Source organism: Anabrus simplex, chromosome 4 (assembly GCF_040414725.1).
Source record: "Anabrus simplex isolate iqAnaSimp1 chromosome 4, ASM4041472v1, whole genome shotgun sequence".
Classification (NCBI taxonomy): domain Eukaryota; kingdom Metazoa; phylum Arthropoda; class Insecta; order Orthoptera; family Tettigoniidae; genus Anabrus; species Anabrus simplex.
Genome location: NC_090268.1, coordinates 124139704 through 124166485, shown reverse-complemented (window position 1 = coordinate 124166485; position 26782 = coordinate 124139704). Strand labels below are relative to the sequence as shown.

Genomic DNA, 26782 nt, shown 5'->3' with positions numbered 1-26782 from the left:
TATCGTCGCGATATTTGTTATTCAGTACCTTTGCAGAGTTGTTTTCATTCATTGTTTCAGTAGGCCCTAACACATATTTTGCTTTAACTTCTTTTTATTCGGCATTTCTTACAATACTTTGTTAGTTTATTATTGTTTTCCCTTAGGTCCGAATTCATGGCTAACTGGTTACCATGCTGGTCCTTTGTCCAGAGGGTATCTGCTTCGATTCCCAGCCAGGTGGAAGATGTTAACCGGGGACTGGGAGTATGTGCCATCTTCAGCATTTGGTTTCATACCAGTAAAGCCTCATCCTCACAGACAGCCCTAATTGGTCAATTTGAAAGACATGCACAGAGCTTTTCCAGTGGGCATGCGCTATTACTATTACTTTCTCATCTGTGAAGTAAACATAGTTAATTGGTTAGCTGGAAATAAGGCATCTAATCTCGGAGCTCGTGTTATTCGGAATAGTGGGAGCAGCACAAATGGCTCACCTCGACCCGGTGGAATTTGATCCACGCCGATTGCTGTGCTGGTATGTGAAATACGCTGAGATGAAATTCGTTCTCGGCATATTTCCCCGAGCCAGCGAAAAACTGCAAGCCCTATGAAATGGAATTCTGTATTCGTAGTGATCTATTTAATGAGATATGACAGAAGACTAGTTTTCAGACTCAGTAGGAATTTATATGCCTTTGTGTTTAATAAGAAAGATACGATTATTTACTTTATGTAATTTTATTAAATTCTGTTCATTCCTCTGGATGGAATGCTAGACAGAGCTGCAATCTTACAACATAATATCCTGGAACTGCAAGAGAAGAGTCGCAAATATTAATAAGACATATGAAAATTTCCAAGACTAATCAAGTCATATATATAGAAAGGCAGGAATATATTAAACCAAATGAGAGGTCCGTGTGAGTAGAGGGAGGAACAGTAAGACGAGACAAGGACAAACATGGAAACACAAAAGGACGAGGACAGTCTTCACATCTTCACACACTGCGTTTTCACATAAATGGGTTCTCTCCTCGTTAATCCTAGTTTTCATACATTCGTTCCTTCTCCGTTCCCGACAAGCTCATTTCTGCTTCGCTGCTAAGGTGACTCGAGTATTTTAACGTGACAAATACTGATTCATTTAAAAAATACGATTATTTACTTTTTTATTACATTCTGTTCATTGTTCTGAATTCTTAACTTTAGTACAACCTTTGACACTAAAGCAATTCAGACTATGATAAAGAAGATGTAATTCACTTCGACGCAGCTGCGATATTTTTTAAAAAAATTCCTTATTTGAGTGTCCGTCAGCAGTGGCAAACAGTGAATGACAAGATCCCTAAATGAAACTTAGTGGGGGCCCCACAGGGGAGTATTCTTGGCCCCTTGTTTTTCTGCACTTATACTAATGGCGTACCATATTCGCACTGAGTAATTTCAAAGTAATCAGCTAGGATAAACATGGAAACACGAAAGGACGAGGATAGTCTTCACATCTTCACACACGGCATTTTCACATAAATGGGTTATCTCCTCGTTAATCCTAGTTTATGTACATTCGTTTCTTCTTGGTTGTTTAGAGTTGGCGTACTATCCTTTTGTTTGGTACTTGGTACCTGGTCAAGTTTTTTTTTTTTTAATTTCGATACAAATTTCTGCTGTTGTTTTCCATAAAGTTCGTCTTTATCTTGAACACCTTGCTTTAGATAATTTCGTTTTGCTAATCTTTAAGTCTTGGCTGGTTGTCTTTTTCTGTCCTTAAAATTCCGTAGCTTGTCCTCGTACCAGTCTTCTCTCTATGGCTTCGTCGCACCCCAGGATCCACCAGTTGAGTTTCTTACTCGTCGTACGGGAGGGAGGGGCAGGTTTCTTGCAGTATCCACTATTTTGGTTTTGACTAGTTCCCAGTTGTTGGCATCTGTTATTATTATTATTATTATTATTATTATTATTATTATTATTATTATTATTATTATTATTATTATATTCTCCAGCCCCACGGTGTAGAGGGCAACGCGTCCGCCTGTCACCCGGCGGTCCCGGGTTCGATTCCCGGCTGGGCCAGTGGTGTTTGATTGGAAATGATTAGTATCCCCGGCATGGGGACTGGGTGTTTGTATCGTCCTTAACGTTCCTTTCCTCACATTCAATACTCTACACTTCCTCCATTCCAATTATACGCAGGTTCATATCACATGGTGCAAGAAGGGGCAAGAGATCTCTATAGGTCGACGCCCCGAACAAATAGCATTAAAAACATTATTATTGTTATTATTATACGAGTTGCATTTTCCTTCAATCGTTGTTTATGACGGGCTTTTGATCTTGTTGTTTCGGCCCTGAAAGCTGTTATGGCTATCGGCAGTGTGCACAAGTTGAGCTTCACTCTTGGTGAACAGACGATTGCACATCGAAATAAGATGGTCGCGAAATGCTGGCCCGTATTTTTTCGTACTGTAAAAATGTCATCATAATAATACATTAAGAGTAATTAATTACTTTAACGTGATGCTTAAGTACATGTGCATTATACCCGGTTGTGTATAAGTGAATTTTAAAAATATAATCATGGAATACGTCTTCATTTTTTTTTAATTCATTGTACGTCATCTCACTTTCCCCATGTTAGTATTGTATTAGCGATATGAATTATTTGACACTGCACTGTACAGCTTTATCTGGAACATTGCCAGTTTTATGAGCTGTTATCATAGAACACTGCGTTGCGGACTACAGTCCATTGTCTGATCCTTTTCAACAGAGCAGTGACTCGCATATGTAGTATAATAAATAATAATATATACCTATTCATACACATGCATCACTACTTATGATACATATCAGCCATCATAAAAGGAACATGATACCCTCCGACAGTCGAACCGCTTTTAAGGTCCTGGAGTCCTCGAAGTTTCAATCTAAACTCGTATTTGAATGCCTAGATACATTAATGATAAAGATGATGATGATGATGATGATGATGATGATGATGATGATGATGATCGTTGTTTAGAGGGGCCTAACATCTAGGTCATCAGGACCTAATGGTACAAAATGAGACGAAATGCAGTGGCAATTTAAAAGTTCGAAATTCATCCACTGACTAGAATTGAAAACGTGATGATGAAGAATGAAAGTATAACTATGAATTTAAAATAATCAGCGGAGACAACTCACAATACTGAAAGTTAAAAATCATTCCAATGTCGATCCACTGGCTAGAATTCAAAAAGATGGCGATGAACTTAAAACAGTCAGTGGATCCGACCCGCAATGCCTCACCTTCCCAGACACTATATTAAAACAATAGTATATACTGACCAAAGAACTGCTTCCTGGGGCCGAAGACCTAGATGTTAGGCCCTTTAAACAACAAGAATCATCATCATCATCATCAAGAACTGCTTCCAAAGCAAATCCTGAATCGATGTGATTATTGTTGTCTAAAGGGGTCCAAAATCCAATTCAGTGGCTTCTCATAAAGTTATTTATCGCTAGTAAAGTAGAACCATGGTATTTCACAAGTTGCAGTACTAATCAAACGTACAGTAGCGTAGATTCACAGTGTTCCAAACGTTATGTTACTACCCACAAGTATTGTGCGTCGTACAGGTAACGCAGACCTATGGTGTCTCTCACATAATGGCGCCATTCGCAAGGCAATGCGAACCCATGGTGTTCCTGACATATGTATATTAATCACAGGGACTCGTACTATCCCGTGGTGCTCCTCGCATATTGAGTACTAATCGTAGGCAACGCAGACCAACGGTGTCACTCATAGAGTGGTAATAATCACAGACAACGCGCGGACCCGTGGTGTTACTCACATATTAGTACAAATCACAGGCAACGTAAGCCCGTGATATTCCGCATATAGTGGTACTAATCACAGGTACTGGAAAACCACAGTGATCCTCTCTCTACTGCTACTAATCACAAACCTACTGTGTACCTAACATAGTGATATTACTCGCAAGTAAAGGCGACCCATGGTGTTCACCGCATGATGGTACTAATGACAAGTAATCTCATGGTTCTGATTGAATCCTATCGTGATCGCCCTTTTAGTCGCCTCTTACGACAAGTAGGGGATAACGTGGGTGTATTCTTCATCTGCGTCCTCCTCCCCTCACGGGGTAGAGAGAGAGACAGAAGGAAGGAAAATGAAGGCAGCCGTCATTTCGAAAAATGAAATAACGGACGAAGAAAGCAAGGGCTACCGAGGGCGTGAAAATGACTCCCTAGGCCACGAAAGCTCTAATACCGTCGGGGTCGCCTCCGTAGCGTAACGGTTGGTGTTATTAGCTGTCTTCCTCGGGTTTCGGGTTCGATTCCCGGTACTGCCAGAAATTTAAGGATGGCAGGAGGGCTGGTATGTAGTTAAAATGGTACATGCAGCTCACCTCCATTGAGGGTGTACCTGAAAAGAGCTGCATCAACTCGGGATGAGGACACGAGTTTGCATTTACCATCGGGGTCGGAAGAGAACAAGAATTGAACAAGGAAAGTCGGACAGGATAGATTACAGTGAGGAGCCTGGCACAAGTAAGTGGAAGCAATGTCAGTATTCACCTATGGGCCCTGTGGACGCTAACCCATGTTCCCAAGTTGGGAGCCCCTGGGGCCCCTCTTAGTCGCCTCCTACGGCCGGCAAGAGATACCGTGGCTCTTTCTTCATCTATGTCACACACCCACAGGGGGTAGATACATTCATGAAAATGGCGAAACTCAATTCACTTCAGTTGATGAGGGGATTTAGGGCAATAAAAAGGCGGACAGGTTTACCAAAGAGCGCCATCAGATGTTATTCACAGGATTTTTTTTTTTTTTTTTTTTTTTGCTAGTTGCTTTACGTCGCACCGACACAGATAGGTCTTTTTTTTTTTTTTTTTTTTTGCTATTTTGCTTTACGTCGCACCGACACAGATATGTCTTATGGCGACGATGGGACAGGAAAGGCCTAGGAATTGGAAGGAAGCGGTCGTGGCCTTATTTAAGGTACAGCCCCGGCATTTGCCTGGTGTGAAAATGGGAAACCACGGAAAACCATCTTCAGGGCTGCCGACAGTGGGGCTCGAACCCACTATCTCCCGATTACTGGATACTACAGATAGGTCTTGTGGCGACGATGGGACAGGAAAGGGCTAGGAGAGGGAAGGAAGCGGCCGTGGCCTTAATTAAGGTACAGCCCCAGCATTTACCTGGTGTGAAAATGGGAAACCACGGAATACCATTTTCAGGGCTGCCGACAATGGGATTCGAACCTACTATCTCCCGAATACTGGATACTGGCCGCAGTTAAGCGACTGCAGCTATCGAGCTCGGTATTCACAGGATTTGAACCTGTATTTGGTTTTCCTTATGGACTAAGTAAGTTAAAATTTAAAGAGCGAATATAAAACATTAGAAATCAACGGAAGGATTGACTTAAAAAAATAAAGAGCCAAATGCAAATAGGTCAAAGAAACTGCTTCATATGAGCAGACGAAATATCAGATATCATACTAATCTGCTCACAGGTCATCGTGGCTGAAAAGGACATGTATACGCGATTCGAATTGGTGTGAATCCATTTCGTATTAGATGCCATAAAGTTAAAGCTTTGTTAATGCGAAGTCCTTGGGTGCCACCTTATTGATTTAGGTGAGGTGGTGATTACTGCTGTATGAGGAAGTACAAGTGGTTAACCATCCTCTATTAACTGTAGTAAGAGAGGGAAAAGGAATAGGTCTAATCCTTCGAAAAATTAAGATATCGGGAAAATAATTGGAAGGACCTCGAGGGGCATGAAAATGAAAGACTCGCAAACCTAATTCCGTCGGGGTCGGAAAAGAAAAAGAGATGACCAAAGGATGATGATGATGATGATGCTTTTTGTTTGAAGGGGCCTAACATCGAGGTCATCGGCCCCTAAAGATACAAAATAAAATGCCAACAAAAGGTTCAAAATCACCCACTGACCAAAATAAAAAATGTCATGAAGAATGAATGGATGGACATGAACAAAAAACAGTGGATCCGACTCAGAAAAGATCATAAATAATAGTATTACTGACCAAGGGACCATTTATAAAGCACAATTCTGAATCGAGGATGCTTGATGTCTAAAGGGGTCCAAAATCTAGGCCAAAGGCCCCTCAGAATGGTACTTATCGCTAGTAAAGAAGAACCATGGTATTTGTCATGTTGGGGTACTAATCAAAAGTAGCGAAGACTCACGGTGTTCCACACATGATGGTACTAATCACAAGTATTGTACTTCGTACAGGTAACGCAGACCTATGGTGTTTCTCACACAATGGTGCCACTCATAGCCAACGCAAACCGATGAGGTTCCTCACCTAGGTGTACTAATCATGGGCGCTGGTATTTCCGTGGTGTTCCTCACATAGTGCGTACTAATCACAGGCAACGCAGACCCACGGTGTCGCTCATATAGTGGTACAACTCACAGGCAACACCCAGCCCCGCGGTGTTGCTCACATGGGTATGACTCACGGGCACTGGAAACCCACAGGGGAACCACTCTCTGCTGCTACTAATCACAAACCTATTTCGTACCTACAGTAATATAGTGGTACGACTCCCAAGTGAAGGCGACCCATGGTGTTCCCCTCGTGATGGTACTAATCAAAAGAAGTTTCATGGTTCTAAGACAATCATCCCTTAGTCGCCTCTAACGACAGGCAGGGGATACCGTGGGTGAATTTTTCGTCTGCGTCCCCCACCCGCTGGGGGTGAAGAGAGAAAAAAGAGAAAAAGAAGGGATCCGTCACTTCGAAAAATTAAGTGACGGACGAAGAAAGGTAAGGGCCACGAAGGGCGTGAAAATCAAACACTCCCTAGGCCTCGCATGCTCTAATACCGTCGGGGTCGGAAAAAACAAGAGTTGACCAAGGGAAGTCGGACAGGATAGACGAAAGTGAGGAACCTGGCAGAAGTAAGTGGAAGCAATGCCAAGACTCAGCTAAGGGCCCCGTGGTCACCAATCCACACTCCCAAGTTGAGAGCCCCTTGGGCCCCTGTTAGTCGCCTCTTACGACAGTCAGGGGAGGTATTTTATTTCCCTCAAGTCCGCCGGCAAGCCGGTTAGGACCCCCCTATCCGCAACCTGGGACGCGCCACGTGGGAGTATCACCTGTCCCCCTGCTACGCCAGCGTAGTAGGTTTGTGGTTGACCAAAGGAGGTCGGATAGGAAACGTTACTTAGGGAACTGGTACAAGTAAGTGGAAACAATGCCAGGATTCAGCTGAGGTCCACGTGGTCGCTAACCCACGCTCCCAAGTTCAGAGCCCCTGGGCTCCTTTTAGTTGCCTCTTACGACAGGAAGGGGGTACCGCGGATGTTATTCTACTGCCCCCACATGCAGAGGGATTTGGGTCATGTGGCTATCAGCTTGCATTTGGAAGTTGTTGGCTTCAAAACCCACTGTCGGCAGCCTTGAAAATGTTTTTCCGTGGTTTCCCACTTTCACACTGCACAAATACTGAGGTATTACTTCATTTAAAGCCACGGTCGCTTCCTTCCCAGTCCTAGCCGTGTCCTATCCCGTCTTCGTCTTAATACCTGTCTGTGTCGGTGAAACGTAAAACCATTCTTCTTTTACCGCGTTTCCCACACCTGTGGGGTTGCGGGTGCGAACTGTGTCCAGCATGTGGATTTGGCCCTGTTTTACGGCCGGATTCCCTTCCTGACGCCTGCACTATATGGAGGGATATAATCACTATTGCGTGTTTCTGTGGTGGTTGGTAGTATATGAAGAAGAAAGTGTTGGGACAAACACGAAAATCCAGTCCCCGAGCCAGAAAAATTAATCAGACGCGATGAAAATCTCCGACCCGGCCAGGAATCGAACTCGTGACGTTCTGAACCGAAGGCCTCAACGCTGACCATTCAGCCAAGCAGTCGGACTGAAACATAAAACTCATTGAAAAATAAATAAATAAATAAATAAATAAATAAATAAATAAATAAATAAATAAATAAATAAATAAATAAATAAATAAATAAATAAATAAAGAATAACTCAAGAATTGATCGAGGAATATGTCCTTAATATGATGCACATTAATCAGCGATTGGATGCGTTGTCTTTATAATTTCCCTCAGTCTGTGAAATGTTGAATATATTACCCCTCTTCTGATATTTATTCTTACCGGGTGAGTTGGCCGTGCGGATGTGAGCTTACATCCAGAAGATAGTGGGTTCGAACCCCACTGTCGGAAGACCTTAAGATGGGTTTCCATGGTTTCCTCTTTTTTACACCAGGAAAAAGCTGGGATTGTTCCTTAATTAAGCCCAAGGCCGCTTCCTTCCCTCTCCCAGGCCTTTCCTATCCCCTCGTCGCCGTGAGATCTATCTGTGTCGGTGCGACGTAAAGTAAATTGCAATTGATTTTTCTCAATATTTTGAACATCCTTGTGGAATAAATAGAGATACATTTTCACTCATTACCGACTTTATTGATCTCCCACGCCCGCAACAGTTACGGCTTGTTTGAACCAACCCCACGTTAAGCCCGACGTCAGCGAGAGTCCTCGTTGATACGTGGAAGTCTGTAATGGGACATATATCTTCTTAACACCATCCGTAGAAAGTTTTAGAGACATACTCGCTTTATGAATGGTCGTCTTGTGTTATAATCTGTCGTAAACGTTCACGACGAGCCATAAAAGTCAATTGAAAGGTCTTGATTTCCCTCGAGAATGTCACTCTGCTGACTTCACTCTCGTTTCGTACCTCTCATGTGAATTGAGACCTCATCTTCTTCACTCAATTGCAATCTGCAATATTTAACATTATACCCCTTCGGCTTACATTCCTACATTGTGTGATCTTTTGTGACTGGGTAAAGATCGATCCACTTCTATTCATGATCCACTTCAATTCATTATTATATCATACCTGTGTGAGTCCACCTTCTTGGTTGAATGGTTAGAGTCGCATCCTTAGGTTCAGTGGTCTCTGAGATGTTACAAGACTCTTATTTAATTTTCTGGCTCGGAGACTGGGTTTTTCTCAATTCTCACATCTTCATAATACTCACACCACACTACAATACAGTATAATATCGCCTGCTGAAGCAACCGATATCAATAATTGATAATTGATAATTGTTGATAATCAAAAATACTTGGGGGCGCATTTTGACAGTGATGATGATGATGATAATGATGTTTGTTGTTTAAACAGGCCTAACAGCTAGGTTATCGGCCACTAAAGGTACGAGGTGCAATGCAAAAATGAAAACTTCAAAATGTATCTACTGACAAAAGTATAAAATGAATGGTGATGAACAAATGATCGTGAGACCAAATCAATCAGTGGATTCAATTCACAATGTCTTAATTACTGGGATGATATGTATTATCTAAAGTGGTCCAAAATCCAGGTCACCGGCTCCTCATAATGGTATTAATAATTGGTAAAGCAGAACCATGGTGTACCTCCTATAGTGGTACTAACCACATGGTATGTCACACACAATGGCACCACTCACAGGTATCACAAACCTATGGTGTTTCACACATAAGTGTGCTACTCACAAGCAACGCAGACCCGTGATGTTCCTCACCTAGGTGTACTAATCACGTGCGCCGGTATTCCCGTGGTGTTCCTCACTTAGTGACCCAGGCCACGTATACTTATGGTGTTACTCACATAGCGGAACTAAGCATAGGCAATGTAGATCCACGGTGTATCTCACATTATGACAACACCCGTAGGCAACACAAAGCCATGGCGTTCCTCTCAGCCAACGCAGACCCATGGTTTTACTCACTTAGTGGTACTAATCACGGGCGCCATCCAAACCCGTGGTGTTCCTCAATTATGGCACTAATCACAGGCAACGTAGACGCATGGTGTACTACTCATAGGAACGCAGTGGAACCGACCGATGAAATACACACAATGGCCATTATCACAAACAACGCCCAGAGCCGTAGTGTTTCGCGCATGATGATACTGCTCCTATGTAACGTACACCCATGCTTTTTCCTCGCAAGGTGGTACTAGTCGCAAGTAACTTCGACGTGTTCCACACGTAATGGTAATAATCACTAGTATTCTCTTGGTTCTAATGTCACCATTCCTTAGTCGCTTCCTTCAGTCGCCTCTTATAACAAGACAGGAATTACCAAGGATGTATTCTTCGTCCGCTTCCCCCAAGCACACTGGGTTGTGTCTTCGGTCTGCGAGAGCTATTTTATTTCGTTCAAGTCCGCCGGCAAGCCGATTAGAAACCCTCTATCCGCTACCTGGGACGCGCCACGTCGGAGTTTCACCTCTTCCCCTGCTACAATAGTGTAGTAGGTTCGTGGCATTTTGATAGTAAAGTGTTGTTTGTTTTCCAAGGACTCCCAGGCCTAGGCGGTGAAAGCGTTCAGCCGGAAGGATAAGGGTTTGATTCCCGTCAGGAAGTCAAAAAATTTAAGAAACGAGATCTCCACTTCCGGAGGCGTACAAGGCCCTGAGGTTCACTCAGCTTAAACGAAAAATGAATACCAGGTTAATTGAAAAACCTACAACCTGTTTCCAGTCTTTAACCGGGTCAGGGATGAAATGAATGAACCATATATACAATGGGTTCGCCACTCCCAAGGTGATTTATTAATGACTGATAAATGCTATGAAATGATAATGGAGAGTGTTGCTGGAACGAAAGGTGACAGGGAAAACCGGAGTACCCGGAGAAAAACCTGCCCCGCCTCCGCCTTGTCCAGCACAAATCTCACATGGAGTGACCGGGATTTGAACCACGGTATCCAACGATAAGAGGCCGAATCGCTGCCGTCTGAGCCACGGAGGCTACCAGGTTAATTCCTGGGTACAAATTCAGCCGGGCGTAGAACTAACCACTCTACTTCACCAAGTGTCGATCTTACAGATAGTGGAAGCCAGTACCTTCCACTCGTCTATGGGTCTTCATGGCCTGTAGGCTATTGAGATGGCTTTGTAATTTCTTTGTTTCCGACGTAAACAGGGTCACTTTACGTGCTAAGTCACTCCTTGGTTTACTCTACATGTTTCCTGACGTCACGGATATTATAAATGCTTTGAGAGCATTCTACATTTCGTGCCGGTTGTCGAATACATTTTTCCAGTCTGGTTCATTTCTTTTTCTTCTTCTTCTTCTTCTTCTTGTGCTCTCTGTATTTCTTCTGTGCAATCGTCGGAGTCTCGAGCACAAATCAGGTGCTTGGAAAATTCTCTCAATATGTACTTCAGTCCTTTTCTTCCCCGCTCTTCCATTCTCTATCTTTTTTGTTGTATTTACGTGAATTTTCCTTTATTTATGTCATTACTTACGTAAATATATAAACTAAGTTATAAGATTTTAGTTTCATTGGGATTGTATATTTTATTTTGTGTAATTAGTAAATGTTCATAGACTTTTTCGATCACTTGTTGTAACTATCGTATAGAAGAGATAATCTCTGTAATTCGGTGCTATGTTGTTTCTCTAAAACAAATTAATTAATTGCCGAGGTGCCAGCGCGGTTCGGGTCATGTAGCAATGAGCTTTCAGTCAGGAGATAGTGGGTTCCTATCCCATTGACGGCAGGCCTGTAAGTGGTTTTCCATGAATTCCCATTTTAACACAAAGTGCTTGAGCTGTATGTTAATTAAGGCCTTGGTCACTTATCTCCTAGTCCAAACCCTGTTCTATGCCATCGTCGATATAAGACGTATCTTTGTCTGCGTGAGGTAAAACAATATCAATTTATTATTATTATTATTATGTCCGACTCCTTGCCTGAATGATCAGCGTTGAGGCCTTCGTTTCAGAGGGTCCCGGGTTCGATTCCCGGCCGGGTCGGGAATTTTAATCACTTCTGATTAATTCTTGTGGCTCGGGGTCTGGGTGTTTGTGTTTGTCCCAACACTTTCCTCTTCATATTTAGACAACATACTACACTACTAACCACCACAGAAACACGCAATAGTGATTACATCCCTCCAAATAGGGTTGGCGTCAGGAAGGTCATTCGGTCGTAAAACACGGCCAAATTCACATATGTGTGACACAGTCCACGCCTGCGACCCCATAAGCGTGGGAAATATGGTAGAAGAACGTTATTATTATTATTATTATTATTATTATTATTATTATTATTAATCTGCTTACCCTCCAGAGTTGGTTTCTCCCTCAGACTCAGCGAGGGATCCCACCTCTACTGCCTCAAGGGCAGTGTCCTGGAGCGTGAGACGTTGGGTCGGGGGATACAACTGGGAGAATGACCAGTACCTAGCCCAGGCGGCCTCACCTGCTATGCTGACAGGTGCATGTACGGGCACGGGAAGATTGGAAGGGATATACAAGGAAGAGAGAAGGAAGCGGCCGTGGCCTCAAGTTAGGTACCATCCCGTCATTTGCCTGGAGGATAAGTGGGAAACCACGGAAAACCACTTCCAGGATGGCAGAGGTGGGAATCGAACCTACCTCTACTCATTTGACCTCCCGATGCTGAGCGGACCCCGTTCCAGCCCTCGTACCACTTTTCCAATTTCGTGGCAGAGCCGGGAATCGAACCTGGCGTCCGGGGGTGACAGCTAATCACACAAACCACTACAGCACAGAGGTGGATATTATTATTATTATTATTATTATTATTATTATTATTATTATTATTATTATTATTATTATTATTATTCAAAATATATTGTGGGATGAAAATAGATGAATTTAAAATCTTCGTATTTTAGCATCTCAGCTTCACTTTTCATCTGTGATTGGTTAGACAAATAAGCACTCGATACAATAATGTCTGAACTAGTTACAAGTTTAAGGTATTGTTTTATGTATTATTTTGTGGATTATTGATAATGAGTTCTAACTTTAGTGTTTGGCAACGTGCGTGTGTGTGTTTAATTTTGATGTTACCTTTCCCAAGCTTCCTGATCTGCGGTGCGTGCGGCATGTGAGCAGGGGATTGCACTGACTCAGTCTGTTCTTGGAAACGACAGGCTGGCTGCACACTTTGAGCCGGGTCGTCCAATCAATACGCCGCTCGCTTGGTGCCACAACTTAACCCCCGTCTCTTCTTTGTTGCAGATCTGACATCCTGGTGGTTAGCGACGTTATCCAGAGCAAGAGTTTATGTAACCTCCTCATGGTGAGTGCCTCTCGAGAATATCATTAAGGGTAATCTGCTCTCATTGGGGAATGGGGCTGCTAATATTTTTATAAACAGGGATGATTAAACAGTACAGAACCAAACCTTGTCCTCAAGCCAGAAAATTAAACAAGTCATTAACACTGTATTACTGTATTGAAAAGGAAATCCAAAGGAAAACCTTCTGAAAACCGATTAAGGTATCTATCTTAATTTGTTGATGAAGACATCTTCTGAGTTTCAGTACATATGATGTATGACGGAGTTCTCACTTACCATTAAGAGGCAATAGAGTAGTTGCTTACATATATGTATGTATGTATGTATTTATGTATGTATGTATGTATGTATATATGTATGTATGTATGTATGTATGTATGTATGTATGTATGTATGTATGACGGGGTAGGAAGAAAATTGTCAGGTACGTGGTATTGCTTCTTAATGCGCGATATTCCAAAATGAGTGAATTTATGATGGGTGAGCTCTGGTGCCCATTTAACTGAGCTTTCGATAAATCATAAATTTATTATTATTATTGTTACTGTGGTTTGGTGGATTAGCAGAGGTGAAAGAAGATGCCGGGATGAATGGGTCTAACTACAGAATCAAAGTTAATTTTAAAATTTCAAATAAAGGTTATATTTTTGAATTTTAACAATCAATGAACGACAAAATCTTAACAACATTTACTTTGGGAACAACTATTTGTAAACAAGACTAGAAAGATCCAAGATTCCAGAACTTTAACTCTCTCGGGCTACACGCCCCTATTTTTACAAAAGCACAATTTGTTCAAAGGGGCAGAAAACCCCTACCACATGGATCACTTGCTCCCAATTTTAACCTCAAGCCTCCCAGAGGACTTCTTACAACACCAGAAAAGAGCAGACGCGCTCTCAGTTTTTCAAGCCTATTTAAGGCAATGTCAGACTTTACAATAAATTGCCATCGAGGCACAACTTACAACAATTGAAACAGAGGTATCTCGTACCCAACCTACTGGGCCATAGCAGAAAATAACAGGTTAGATAATTGGCTCGCAACACCAAGTTGAATGGAGGCGTGTACTTGCACTCCTACATGAAACTTCTTAAAACCTAAAAGGCACTAGGCCGATGAAACAGGGGCTATTCCCAAACTATGGAGGTGACCCGTATAAGGGAGGAATTTAAACATTAAGGAAGAGAAGACAATCAGTTACCAAAACGTAGTCACCTCAAATCAAAATGAAGGGGAGCTCGAGAGGGTAAGGCACTCTCTATCCGCGATTTATAGTTAAAGATATTTACATAAGCCGGCAAAAATTACATTACAGAAAAGTAGGTTACATGGTAAAAGTTTAAGTCAAAGTTCGTTCCCAATCGGTATGGTAAACATATTATGACTTACTGTTTGGGACATTTTCCTGCTCACGACACCACCAGGAAGATTTTCAAAATATTCCCTCCACGTGTCCAGTGATTCCCTGGGATCTATTATGAGTTCACCTGAATTACCCAAAACACAGTTCATTTCCTTTTTCCCTCCCTTCCTAAGATTCTTTATTACTGTCTAGAAAGGTTTCCCTGCTGCTTGACTTAACCGTTCTTGGCTATTACCAAAATCTTCCCACGACTTCTTTTTGGATTCAACAACTATTTGTTTCGCTCTGTTTCTTTTATCTGCATCAGACCTTGTTTGGAGCCATTTCTGATAAGCCTTCTTCTTACGTTTACAAACTGCTCTCACTTCATCATTCCACCAATATGTTTGCTTTTTCCCATCTTTACACACACTTGTTCCTAGGCATTCCCTTGGTGTAGCCACCCATTCTCTTTCTATATCCTGAACCTGCTTATTGCCCACTGTTCCGAACTTCTCACCGATTATATCCATGTACTTCTGTCTAATTTCCTCGTCATGAGGACTTTCTACCCTTATTATTTTGTAGACAGATTACACGTTCTCTGTCCAAGGTGTAAAGATACTTAGTTCACTACTGATCAGACAGTGGTCAGTTTCATCGAAAAATCCCCAAAAAACCCGTACATTCCTAACAGATTTCCTGAATTCGAAGTCGGTTAAGATACAGTCTATTATGTATCTGGTACACCTACTCCTAACACATCCAGATGTATCCTCTTTGCTGACTCAGCCAGTTCTACTTTCTTTATTCCATAAACCCCATTAATATCGTTAGTTCCCATTCAGTTCCATTTCGTTCGCCACGTTCCCTCGGCTGTCAAATGGGAGTGAGACTCAGTTACTCCCATAGGTCCGTGCTAGGGGTTTCTTGCCCCTACAGTAATTTTTCCAGATAAAACCAGAAATAAGTTTTAAGGAACACATATTGTTGGGTAGGCAACCCGCTGATCGGACTAGTCTTGCGGTTTGCTTATCTTCCCCTATTTTATTTTTCACCCCTTGGTGCCGAACTACTAATCAGATTTCGTTCAAACCACTTCATAATCCCTCTCAGATGTAATAAGAACTAACTGTGAAAATTTTCAGCGAAATCGATCCAGTAGTTTTCGAGTCTATTAGCTTCAAACATACCAACATCCAATTTTATACATATAGATTCAACCTGCTTCGTAACGTATATCGTTCGATTTCCAGCTCAGTAAGTTTCTATCGAGGTATATGTGTAGGTGAATTCACTTACACTTAAAAGAACCTGTCAGAAAAATATCTGGCATTATTGCTGTTCTTCAAATAGATAATCTTTGAAAGAGATGTTACAAATTTAGCATTATTACACTTCATAGCGCGTTAATTTCTTTCTAGACAGTTATTTTTATTTTTTCGTTCATTCAGTCATGGGATGAATTAATAGTGCAATATACCTCAACCGCAAATACGCACAGATCTCGTGAGAGGAAAACGAAGAGAATGCAGATGCACTGACGCATCTGGTGGCTGTTCACACACGCTCTGGGTACGGTGTAATATCCTCTTTGAGGCGGTGAGCAAATATCGCCGTCGCTCGTGCTCCACGCTTCGCTTTGTTTTAACCTCTGGAACGGTTCGATGATAGGGGCACGTTTTACAGTACCCACATTGAACCTTGAAAACCATTTGACGAGGGGTGCAAATAAGTGGACGGCCACACGCCGCGGAGATCTGAATTATTTTGCGCGCCCCTAAGATTCCTGTAACATAGGCAACAGAATTTAAAATAAAATCGTTAAAAATTTTAAATTCTCTAATTAATGTTTCTAATATTTTAGACATATTCATTCGCGATGTCTGTTACGTAATTATAATTCTACAAGTCAGACCTGAACTCATGCGTGACCAGATGCATTACATCCTTTTCCCCGCCAAGAACCTTCGCTGACCAGCGAGTGGGTACTGAAGCAAGAGGAAAGACGTCAATGCTTCGTTTGTAGCAGTCGTTTACTAGTTTTGTTTAATAAGAAAGATTGCGTACGAATTCGTTTCAGTAATCAATGGCATGCCAGATCAAATAAATATTTTGTCCATTTTTGGGAAGAAACGAAATATTTCTGACGGAAAGTAAAGCTCTGAGTGTATTAGTGCGGGGGTGGTAGTGAGTTTTAAAAGAAAGTACATCCAGCTAATCATCCTCTCTGAACAAAAAAAGTAAAATATTTGTTAAACAGAAGAATTTGAAAGTATTGAAAATTAAACCAAAAAAAAATTTTTTATGAAGCAAGAAAGGTCACTGACCACCACCTATTTCCTCTCCCCTAATGTAGTCACAACAGGCGAAATTAGGAATATGCCTCCGTGCTGCAGAACAGAAAGCGAAAACTCCCAGGCTGAAAATAAAGACAGCCAGAGGATAGCATTGAACTTTTAGGCTTCCACAGCCAGCGTCTCGATGAATACAGGAGAAATTATTCTCCGGACTTGTAGGCCGTGGCTGAATTGGATTTGTGGCGTTTCTCCGGAAACTGCCCCTCCCGCATCTTGGAGGGGTCCGCTCTCTCCGAAGCTTTTGACTTCCGCTGAGAGCGAGTTCTATAATCGTCTGGACCGTAGAATCCGTTCTGATAAGCGGAACAGGTATACGAGCTAAAGGGCGGAGAGCCAAAGGGCCGAAATATGAGCTTTTTGAATTAAGCTGTAGGCAAGTGACAGGCGGTGGAACAGGTCAATTTACCACTGCTTTCGGAGAATGCTGTTTGCTTTACGTCGCACCGACACAGATAGGTCTTATGGCGACGACGGGATAGGAAAGGCTTAGGAATGGGAAGGAAGCGGCCGTCGCCTTAATTAAGGTACAGCCCCAGCATTTGTCTGGTGTTAAAATGGGAAACCACGGAAAACCATCTTCAGGGCTGCCGACAGTGGGGTTCAAACCCACTATCTCCCGGATGCAAGCTCACAGCTGCGCGCCCCTAACCGCACGGCCAGCTCGCCCGGTTTTCGGATAATGCACTGGTCGATATGTCTCCCCATGGTGCCATCAGAAATAAGAATGGTAGTGGAAGGGATTATACTGTAACAAACTTAGAAATACACCGGTCTGCTGTACATACCAATCGGGTAACTGTATGGCCTCACACGTTGTATAATCCATAGATATAGGTTCTACTATATGATGTTACTATTATAAATCATTGTCTAATTTACACCTGCTGCAAGCCAAGGTAGTCTTATACGCATTTATATATGTATAAATGATATGAGTACAGAAGTGGAATCAGAGGTAAGGCTTTTTTGCGGATGATGTTATTCTATATACAGTAATAAATAAGATTGTGAGCAACTGCAAAATGACCCCGATAATGTTGTGAAATGGACAGTAGCAATGGTATGATAATAAACGAGGTTAATAGTCAGGTTGTGAGTTTCAAAAATAGGAAAAGTCCTCTCAGCTTTAATTACTATGTTGATGGGGTGAAAGTTCCTATGGGAATGATTTGTAAGTACCTAGGTGTTAATATAAGGAAAAATCTTCATTGGAGTAATCACATAAATGGGATTGTAAATAAAGGGTACAGATATCTCCACATGGTTATGAGGGTGTTTAGGGGTTGTAGTAAGGGTGTAAAGGAGAGTCTCTGGTAAGACCCCTACTAGAGTATGGTTGCAGCGTATGGGACCCTCACCAGGATTACTTAATTCGAGAATTGGGAAAAAAATCAAAGAAACGCAGCTTGATTTGTTCTGGGTGATTTCCGACAAAAGAGTAGCTTTACAAAAATGTTGCAGAGTTTGGGCTGGGAAGACTTGGGAGAAAGAAGACGAGCTGCTCGAAAGTGGTATATTCCGAGCTGTCAGCGAAGAGATGGCATGGAATGGCATTAGTAGACAAATAAGTTTGAGCGGTGTCTTTAAAAGTAGGAAAGATCACAATGTGAAGATAAAGTTGGAATTCAAGAGGGCAAATCGGGGCAGATATTTGTTTATAGGAAGGGGAGTTAGGGATTGAAATAACTTAACAAGGGAGATGTTCAGTCAATTTGCAATTCTTTAAAACCATTTAAGAGGGGGTTGGGAGGGCAGGAGATGAGGAATCTGTCACCCGGACGACTGCCCTAAATGCAGATCAGTATTGATTGATTGATTGATTGATTGATTGATTGATTGATTGATTGATTGAATTTTATATTTGATTATTTCAGGTAACACTTGCGTAATTTGTTTGAGAACATTGTAACTTAAAGATCAAAATTTTCATTACGACCTTCGCCCACTCAGACCTGGTTTTTTCTACAAATTGAAACAATTACTCACACTTATGACGAGTACCTCTTTACATGTACGTTTTACTAAAGCAATCTCGTGGTCTATTTTTATTTAATACTATGTGTAAGGAGAATTACTTTATCCAGCAACAAAAGGAAAGTGCACTTTTGCAAATCGGTAAGGTTAGAATTACCTTAAAAGCATGGCCAGTCCACGGTTATGCTCTTTGTGAGTTGTTATTCTTTCACAAGGTCCTGATAAATGGTGCTACGTTGGCAAAAGTAATAAGACGAAAGTCATTTAAAACAGTTCAGACTTTTGGGTACTGAGGTGAAGTTTTAGATAGAATACACAGAAAGGATGATCTTCCATGCACCCGCAATATGTTCCACTGTCTCAGTTGTTTCTCCGCATACCCTACACTTGTCGTTCATTTCTTCCTTCAAAATATACTTGCGGTAGTTACGAGTAGTTTTGACTCTATCGTGGATTGGTATCAAGAACCCTTCTGTTTATCCTTGGAGGTAGCCGTGTTTTAGCCAGAGATTGGATTTCAGTCTGTCAACAGATGGTTGACTTAGATGATAAGGATATGAACCACGAAGTTCTTTCTGCTTCCAGGCATGCTGTAGTTGCTTTGTGTTGGCGAAGTTTGGAGGAGAAGTTGACATGCTTTTTTTTTTGTTTTTGCTAGGGGCTTTACGTCGCACCGACACAGATAGGTCTTATGGCGACGATGGGATAGGAAAGGCCTAGGAGTTGGAAGGAAGCGGCCGTGGCCTTAATTAAGGTACAGCCCCAGCATTTGCCTGGTGTGAAAATGGGAAACCACGGAAAACCATCTTCAGGACTGCCGATAGTGGGATTCGAACCTACTATCTCCCGGATGCAAGCTCACAGCCGCGCGCCTCTACGCGCTCGGCCAACTCGCCCGGTGACATGCTTTTAAGATTGAGTGGAGTACACGTACCATCAACACAACAGACAGCTGTGAATAGATTTTGATCTCGCTTTGAATGGAAGTATCTTAACTTTCCTGTCTGATCGTGGCATATATTGCTGAGATTGAACATTCCTCCATTTTATTTATTTATTTATTTATTTTTCTATTTATTTATTTATTTATTTATTTATTTATTTATTTATCTATCTATTTAATTAATTTGATTTACAATTAATACTGAAAGACCGCAAAAGGGGAAGTTTATTAAACGCCATAGTGCCCCCCCCCCCCAAACTAATTCATCAATTGTATTTTAATGTTTGAATGATTGGAAAACTTCTCCATGTTCTCACTGTTGACAAGTCGGCATGGCTTCTTTTTTTTTTTGCTATGGGCTTTACGTCGCACCGACACAGATAGGTCGTATGGCGACGATGGGATAGGAAAGGCCTAGGAGTTGGAAGGAAGCGGCCGTGGCCTTAATTAAGGTACAGCCCCAGCATTTGCCTGGTGTGAAAATGGGAAACCACGGAAAACCATTTTCAGGGCTGCCGATAGTGGGATTCGAACCTACTATCTCCCGGATGCAAGCTCACAGCCGCGCGCCTCTACGCGCACGGCCAACTCGCCCGGTGGCATGGCTTCTAACCAAACAGACAGTAGTGGAAATAAAAAAGGAAGTCTGAAAACTTTTGTATTTACAACGATATTTAAGGCAATTCTGGGAAGTAACCGTGGAGATGAAATGAAATGTCGTATGGCTTTTAGTGCCGGGATATCCCAGGACGGGTTCGGCTCGCCAGGTGCAGGTCTTTCTATTTGACTCCCGTAGGCGACTTGCGCGTCGTGATGAGGATGAAATGATGATGAAGACAACACAGACGCCCAGCCCCCGTGCCATTGGAATTAAACAATTAAGGTTAAAATCCCCGACCCGGCCGGTAATCGAACCCGGGACCCTTTGAACCGAAGGCCAGTACGCTGACCGTTCAGCCAACGAGTCGGACACCGTAGAGATATTGAACATAGAACGGCGTGCGAAACTTATTGAAATTTACTTTGCAAATCAGCAGTCCGTCATAGTAACCCCAGATTCAACAGCCCTAGGATATGTTAAAAAAGAAAGTAGCAAGCGTTTAGGACCTCAAGAACAATATCCGAGTGGAAATTCATAGGTTATTGCCGGAATCGTTCGCCAAAATTATGACAAAGCCTCTGAAAATAGGCCGTTTTCGTGAGGAAGCAAATGGTTATCAACTGACAGACATAATGTTTCACAAGTAGTGTGCTTACATTCGAAAGCATGTATTTAATGTTTGTGGCGGAAATATTGGAATTTTTATCAAAACGAAGTAGTTATAAACTGTTTCAAATCCATCCGTGACTTCTGTAGCATCCTGTAAAACTAGAGAAACGGATGGATATTTGGAAGATAAATGCGGTACCTTGTTGACTCCCTGTATCTAGAGGCTCCTCAACAGCTCTCACAGTTTAGATTACATTTCAATTAAAACTCGTAAGGTGGGAGGGTGGGTGGCTGTGACGGCATGGGGAGCTCTTGTGATCCTCATCTTTATGCAAATTCTCTGTGCGCTGATCCGCTATGGTCGTATCTCGCAATCAAAGCCCTTCTCATTTGTCTCTTTCCAGCCAGCTTTGTTTGTGCGCGTCTTCCAGGGCTGCTAGTGACGCCTTTGACGAGTTGTGGGCTTAATTTAACGCACCACAAATACACAGGATATGAGATATTTCTGCTGTCCTTCAGTCACAAGCGAACGATGTAATTTGGTTGTATGGTGTATCAGAATTGGAAAATGGATATGAGTTATTATCCTCGTACGGAGCAAAGTGATAGCTCACACAAAGCCCTACAGGAGGGTACATCGCTTATTGATTATGTAGAGCAGCAGCGCCCAAAACGCTGAACAGTGCATAAATCAGCACAGGTGTGCGGACGCACTGTGAAATAGAATCGTCAGTGGAGGGAGAAGAGAATGCGTGGGAAGGAGTGGGTGCAAGATAGATAGACTGCCCTGGCGATGAGGTGGAGGTGCGCGCGATCTGCTGATGGACAAAGGCTGCGGCACTTGATGTTGTCAATGCGTCTGAAGTCCACTTGCTCAATCCTTGACACGTAAAGGGATTACACAACAAAATAATGATGGCTACCTTTGTAAATGAACGATTCTTTTCAGTATAACTAAATAAATCAAACCTGCGAGCAGCCATTTCATATGAAAATTTTAGAAGATCTTACGCTTGTCTGTAACAAGCTCATTTGCTCCTGATTTTAAGATGATACTCACAAAAACGACAATTAAAAGGATAACATCAATTTATATTTTTTATATTAGCAAACATGTGCTAGTTGCATTATTGTGAAAAAGTAGATGTGCGTTTACCAATTTAGAAAGATACGAATACCCTTTGTATTTAATCTATTAGTCAATTTGTTCTCGTTTACAACGTGGCACAATTACAGTATAGTTTTCTCTTTTTGTGCGCGCTTAAATAAACTTGTTAGGATTTAACTGTGTCAGACAGTACATTTTTGTAGACCGCTGTTAATTTTCCAATAAAGTAGGGCTTACAGGTAACTGGCATATGTCATGTGATTATTATTTTCCTATTGTCCTAATCACATAAATGTTCATCTTAAGCCCTGAATTTAAGACGTGTCTATCTCGTAAAATATGATCATTTTTACTTGAGTATGTTGGGGTAGCCTCCGTGGCTCAGGCGGCAGCGCACCGGCCTCTTTCCGCTGCGTTCCATGGTTCAAATCCCGGTCACTCCATGCGAGATTTGTGCTGGACAAAGTGGATGCGGGACAGATTTTTTTTTTTTGGTTACTCTGGGTTTCTATGTCATTTTCCATTATAGCAACACTCTCTAATATAATTTCTTTTCATCTGTCACTCATTGATCATTGCCCCAGAGGAGAGAGGAGTGCGACAGGCTTCGGTAGCCGACACGATTCCTATTCTTGCCGCTAGATGAGTGCTTCATTCAATCCATTACTGACCGCATCGAATGACTAGAAAAAGGCTGTGGATTTTTTAAATTCTCGTTTAAATCAATATTATAATAAATCATTCAGTATCATTCTTGTAGATATGCAACCCATCGAATACTATTAATCTTCAGGCATAATTCCTTCCGTTGTCCCTCCGTTCACGGGACACGCAATTTGATTGATACTTGACAAGCTTAATATTTTATGAACAATAAGTTTGGATTTCTTGTATTTTCTTGTAAAACTTAATGACACGTATCCTCGTAAACCTGCGATGGGTGAGGAGGAGACTTTCACGCGAAGAAATGGGGAAGCGAAGACGGATAGGAATAGAGGGGGAACTAGCTGGCCGGACATTCCGAGTAACACACTGTGCAGAATTCTGAACGCCGATGATGTAGATGAACAGTGTACTCAAGGATTTAGTCATTATGCATGGAGAATCAACAATACCATTCAATAATCACTGACGGTGACAACGTGTATCAGAACAATTAAAAGGAGAATAGGAACCAAATCTCTAACCATAAATTTGCCCCCATATTCAAATGGATTACGTAAATTCTGTGTATCAGTTGCCTCGAAGGGAGCCCTCGATACGTCTTAAATCACAGTTATATTACGAATTCTGTGCCCAGTAGTGAAACGTCAAAATCCGTCAGAAACCGGATTAAAATTTTTTGTACAAATACAATACTCCCTTCGCTTACGATAAGCACCGTTAGCTATCTGTCTTACGGGGCAGAACACCAGGAACCACTAAGGAAACTAAACACTGTATAGACATAACATATTATCATTAAAGGCGTTATAAACCGATTACATTACCTGTATTTCCTTTAACACATCGATCAAGCTTCATTCTGAGATAAAAAAATATTAGCTGTTAAGTTTAAACATTTGACATTATTTTTGCAATTTCCTTTACGTCGCACTATCCCAGATAGGTCTTATGACAATTATGCGACAGGAAGAGTACGAAGGAAGCGTCCGTAGCTTTGATTAAGATACGCCCCAGTATTTGCCTGGGGTGAAAATGGGAAACCACGGAAAACATCTTCTGGGCTGCCAACAGTGGGGTTCGAACACATTATCTCCCAAATGCAAGCTGGCAGCTTGTGACTCAAACCGCGCAGCCACCCGCTCGGTTTGAACACTTTAAATACATAACAAATCTCGTATAGGTTTCTGTTTAGATAGGTCCAAATGATGATGCTCTTTTTATGAGACCTAGATATCAATATGAAATTGCTAACGAGAAATTGTTTATATCTATCTGTAATTATACGGAGTGTTTCGAAAATACACGGTATAATTTGAGGGTTGGATTCCTCACATATAAGCAAGAAAAATGTATATAACCATGGGTCCGGAAATGAGTATTTTCTTGGCCTCCACGATCACCTGACCTAAACCCGTTGGACTTTTTTGGTGTCGTTTAAGAAAAAAAATTATTTACGCGATTGCTGTGGAGGATGAAGCAACACTTCACGATGGAATTTTAAGGTCCTTTCAGACACTACGAACAAAACTGGACATATTCGATTGTGTTTGTAACTCCATGTGACGACGAGCACAAGCTGGCAGTATGGTAGGAGGTGGGCGTTTTGAACACATCTTTTAAAGTAATGCCCGGAGTACATCAGTACATGCAAGATAGCCCACAACACCTGAAGTTCTATTCCACGACAGAGTCTAATATCTCGTAGTGTATGCATTTCTGGTCACATGTATATATACATATTTTTCCTTCCCTATATGTGATGAATTCAACCCTAAAATTGTGGCAGTATTTTTGGAACAGCGCGTATATATATCACGTAATAGAGAGGGACGTGTTTCCCTGCATCGTTAACGGCGTACCTGCGAATCACGACGTTGTTAGACAATAAAAATCGAACTGAAACAGAGCAGAATGATCGTGGAGACTCCCACCTGATAAACTGTGGTCGCACAACTGAAGTTTCTTACTTTCCCTCGACTGAATCTGATGAAAACGGCGAGTGAGTTAATTTCTGTGCTCATTTTAATTTTCGTGATCGCTTTTATCATCACCAGGTATTATTGGGCTGGCCTCGCGGTGTAGGGGTAGCGTGCCTGTCTCTTACCCGGAGGCACCGGGGTCGATTCCCGGCCACGTCAGGGATTTTTACCTGTACCTGAGGGCTGGTTCGAGGTCCACTCACCCTACGTGATTACAGTTGAGGAGCTATCGGACGGCGAGATGGTGGCCCCAGTCTAAACGCCAAGAATAACGGCCGAGAGGATTTGTCGTGCTGACCACACGACACCTCGTAATATGCAGACTTTCGGGTTGAGCAGCGATCGCTCGGTAGGCTATGGCCCTTCGGGGCTGTTGAGCCATGGGGGTTTGGTTTGGTTGTTATGTATTATTGGGCGGAATTTTTCTACATCCTGCATAGCGTTTAAGAGAAAACTTCGCCCTTTCTCACTTCATGGATTATCACTCGGAAGGTGCATGAATAGTCCGCAGAACGCCTATTGGCAGGTCACCTCTGCCGGCTGCGCTGAAAATCGATTTAAGTTGTTTCCCATTCTCTCAGCACGCAAATGGTAGGGCTGTACTTTTACTACGCCCATGGTCGCCTCCTTCCTAGTCCAGGTTCTGTCCTAACCTAATCCTTGACGCCTCCTTGAGTCGCTCCGACGTAAGAAATAACAATTAGAAAATATCTCAAGTAATCTGTTCTTGCCGAAAGCCATATATTTTATTTTGTAAAAGAAGTACTTATTTGCGCAAAACAGATGTATTCGTTCAGTGCAGCGCCGTATTTCCTTGAGCTTAAATGAAGAGAGAAATATTCGGATGGTTGACGTTGAAATGACTATTAATTTTTCTATGTAATCAAACCATCACAGCTGTTGGTGGTGCATCTAATTGATGGTGATTGTTCTGCGCACACCGCCAGAGAGAAATTGTTGACTTCTGGTATGTAGGTATCCGGAACGTAGTCGGCGAATTCTCTTATTTACGACGTCATTTCGGTGAAAGACCAAGCAGTACCGTGTAGGATGCGCTCATTGGCATATTTGAAGATACGATATCCAAGGTAAATGGGAGACAAGTAAACCAAGTAAACAGCAAGCTATTTACATAGTTAACAGACAGGTAAATGTTGTATGTTCGTCGCTCCCTTCTCGATCCGCCAGCCAGCTACACGCGTGCCAGTGTGTTATTCTTCGAGCCTTGACGCGCAGCTCTCAGTGCGCGTGCCTGGAACGTCGTGTGTGCTATATAAAGGAGCTCCTAGCCTGTCCAGACGCCCACTGACCCCGGTGTCCAGCTCCAGAATACACCCTACGTCGAGCACGGAGGCTACTCCTCTTGAAAATGTGCTTCGGCCAGGTGGACTGAATTTCTGGCAGTAAGAGGTCTCACCTCGGGTCACCGCTCCTCTTGCCTATTCCGCTGTCCATGCCCAGTCTTACCATTATATGCCACTATCATTCCCTAGCTAATGCAAGCTCCCATTATCGACTTAGTTTCGCTAAGTAGGAACTCTTCAGTCATTGAACTTACGTTAATGAACTCAGACACTTCAACAAGGAAGGACTCTCTGAGATATTTACGTCAGTGCTTCTGATAGTTTTCGACTATCAAGAACTTTTCATGTCACAAGGACTATCTTTCCGAAATAGTAGTGAACGTGAATACTCCAACGTGTATATAGTGTACAAAGACAGACTCTTTCTCCAAATTCATAGTTCAATTTGCTTCGAGATAACTTTCAGTTTTGTTAGTGTAAATATTGTAATTTTACATGTGAAGCAAATAAAGAAGTTGTGCTTTCTGTAAACCCGACCTTGTTTACAACAGTAAACATCCCTCTTTGGAGGAAATTTTTTTAGCTATGTGTTTGGGGCGTCGACCTAGAGAGATCTTTTGCTACTACTGGCACCATATGTTATGAACCTGCGTGTATTTGGAAACTGCGGAAGTGTAAAGTGTTGAATGTGAGGAAAGGAACGTTAATGACGACACAAACACCCAGTCCCCAGGCCAGGGATATTAATAATTTACAATTAAAAACCCCTGACCCGGCCGGGA

At 42.2% G+C, this 26782-nt stretch overlaps 1 protein-coding gene across 2 annotated transcripts in view; it reads left to right on the top strand.

Moving 5' to 3' along the window:
• The window catches only part of LOC136871691 (breast cancer anti-estrogen resistance protein 3 homolog), an 877056-nt gene that overhangs the window by 759705 nt on the left and 90569 nt on the right, over window positions 1–26782 (top strand). For both annotated transcript variants that reach the window (XM_067145201.2, XM_067145202.2), the window contains exon 5: window positions 13051–13111. In XM_067145201.2, coding sequence (XP_067001302.1) covers window positions 13051–13111 — 61 coding nt within the window. The remainder of the gene's footprint in view (window positions 1–13050; window positions 13112–26782) is intronic.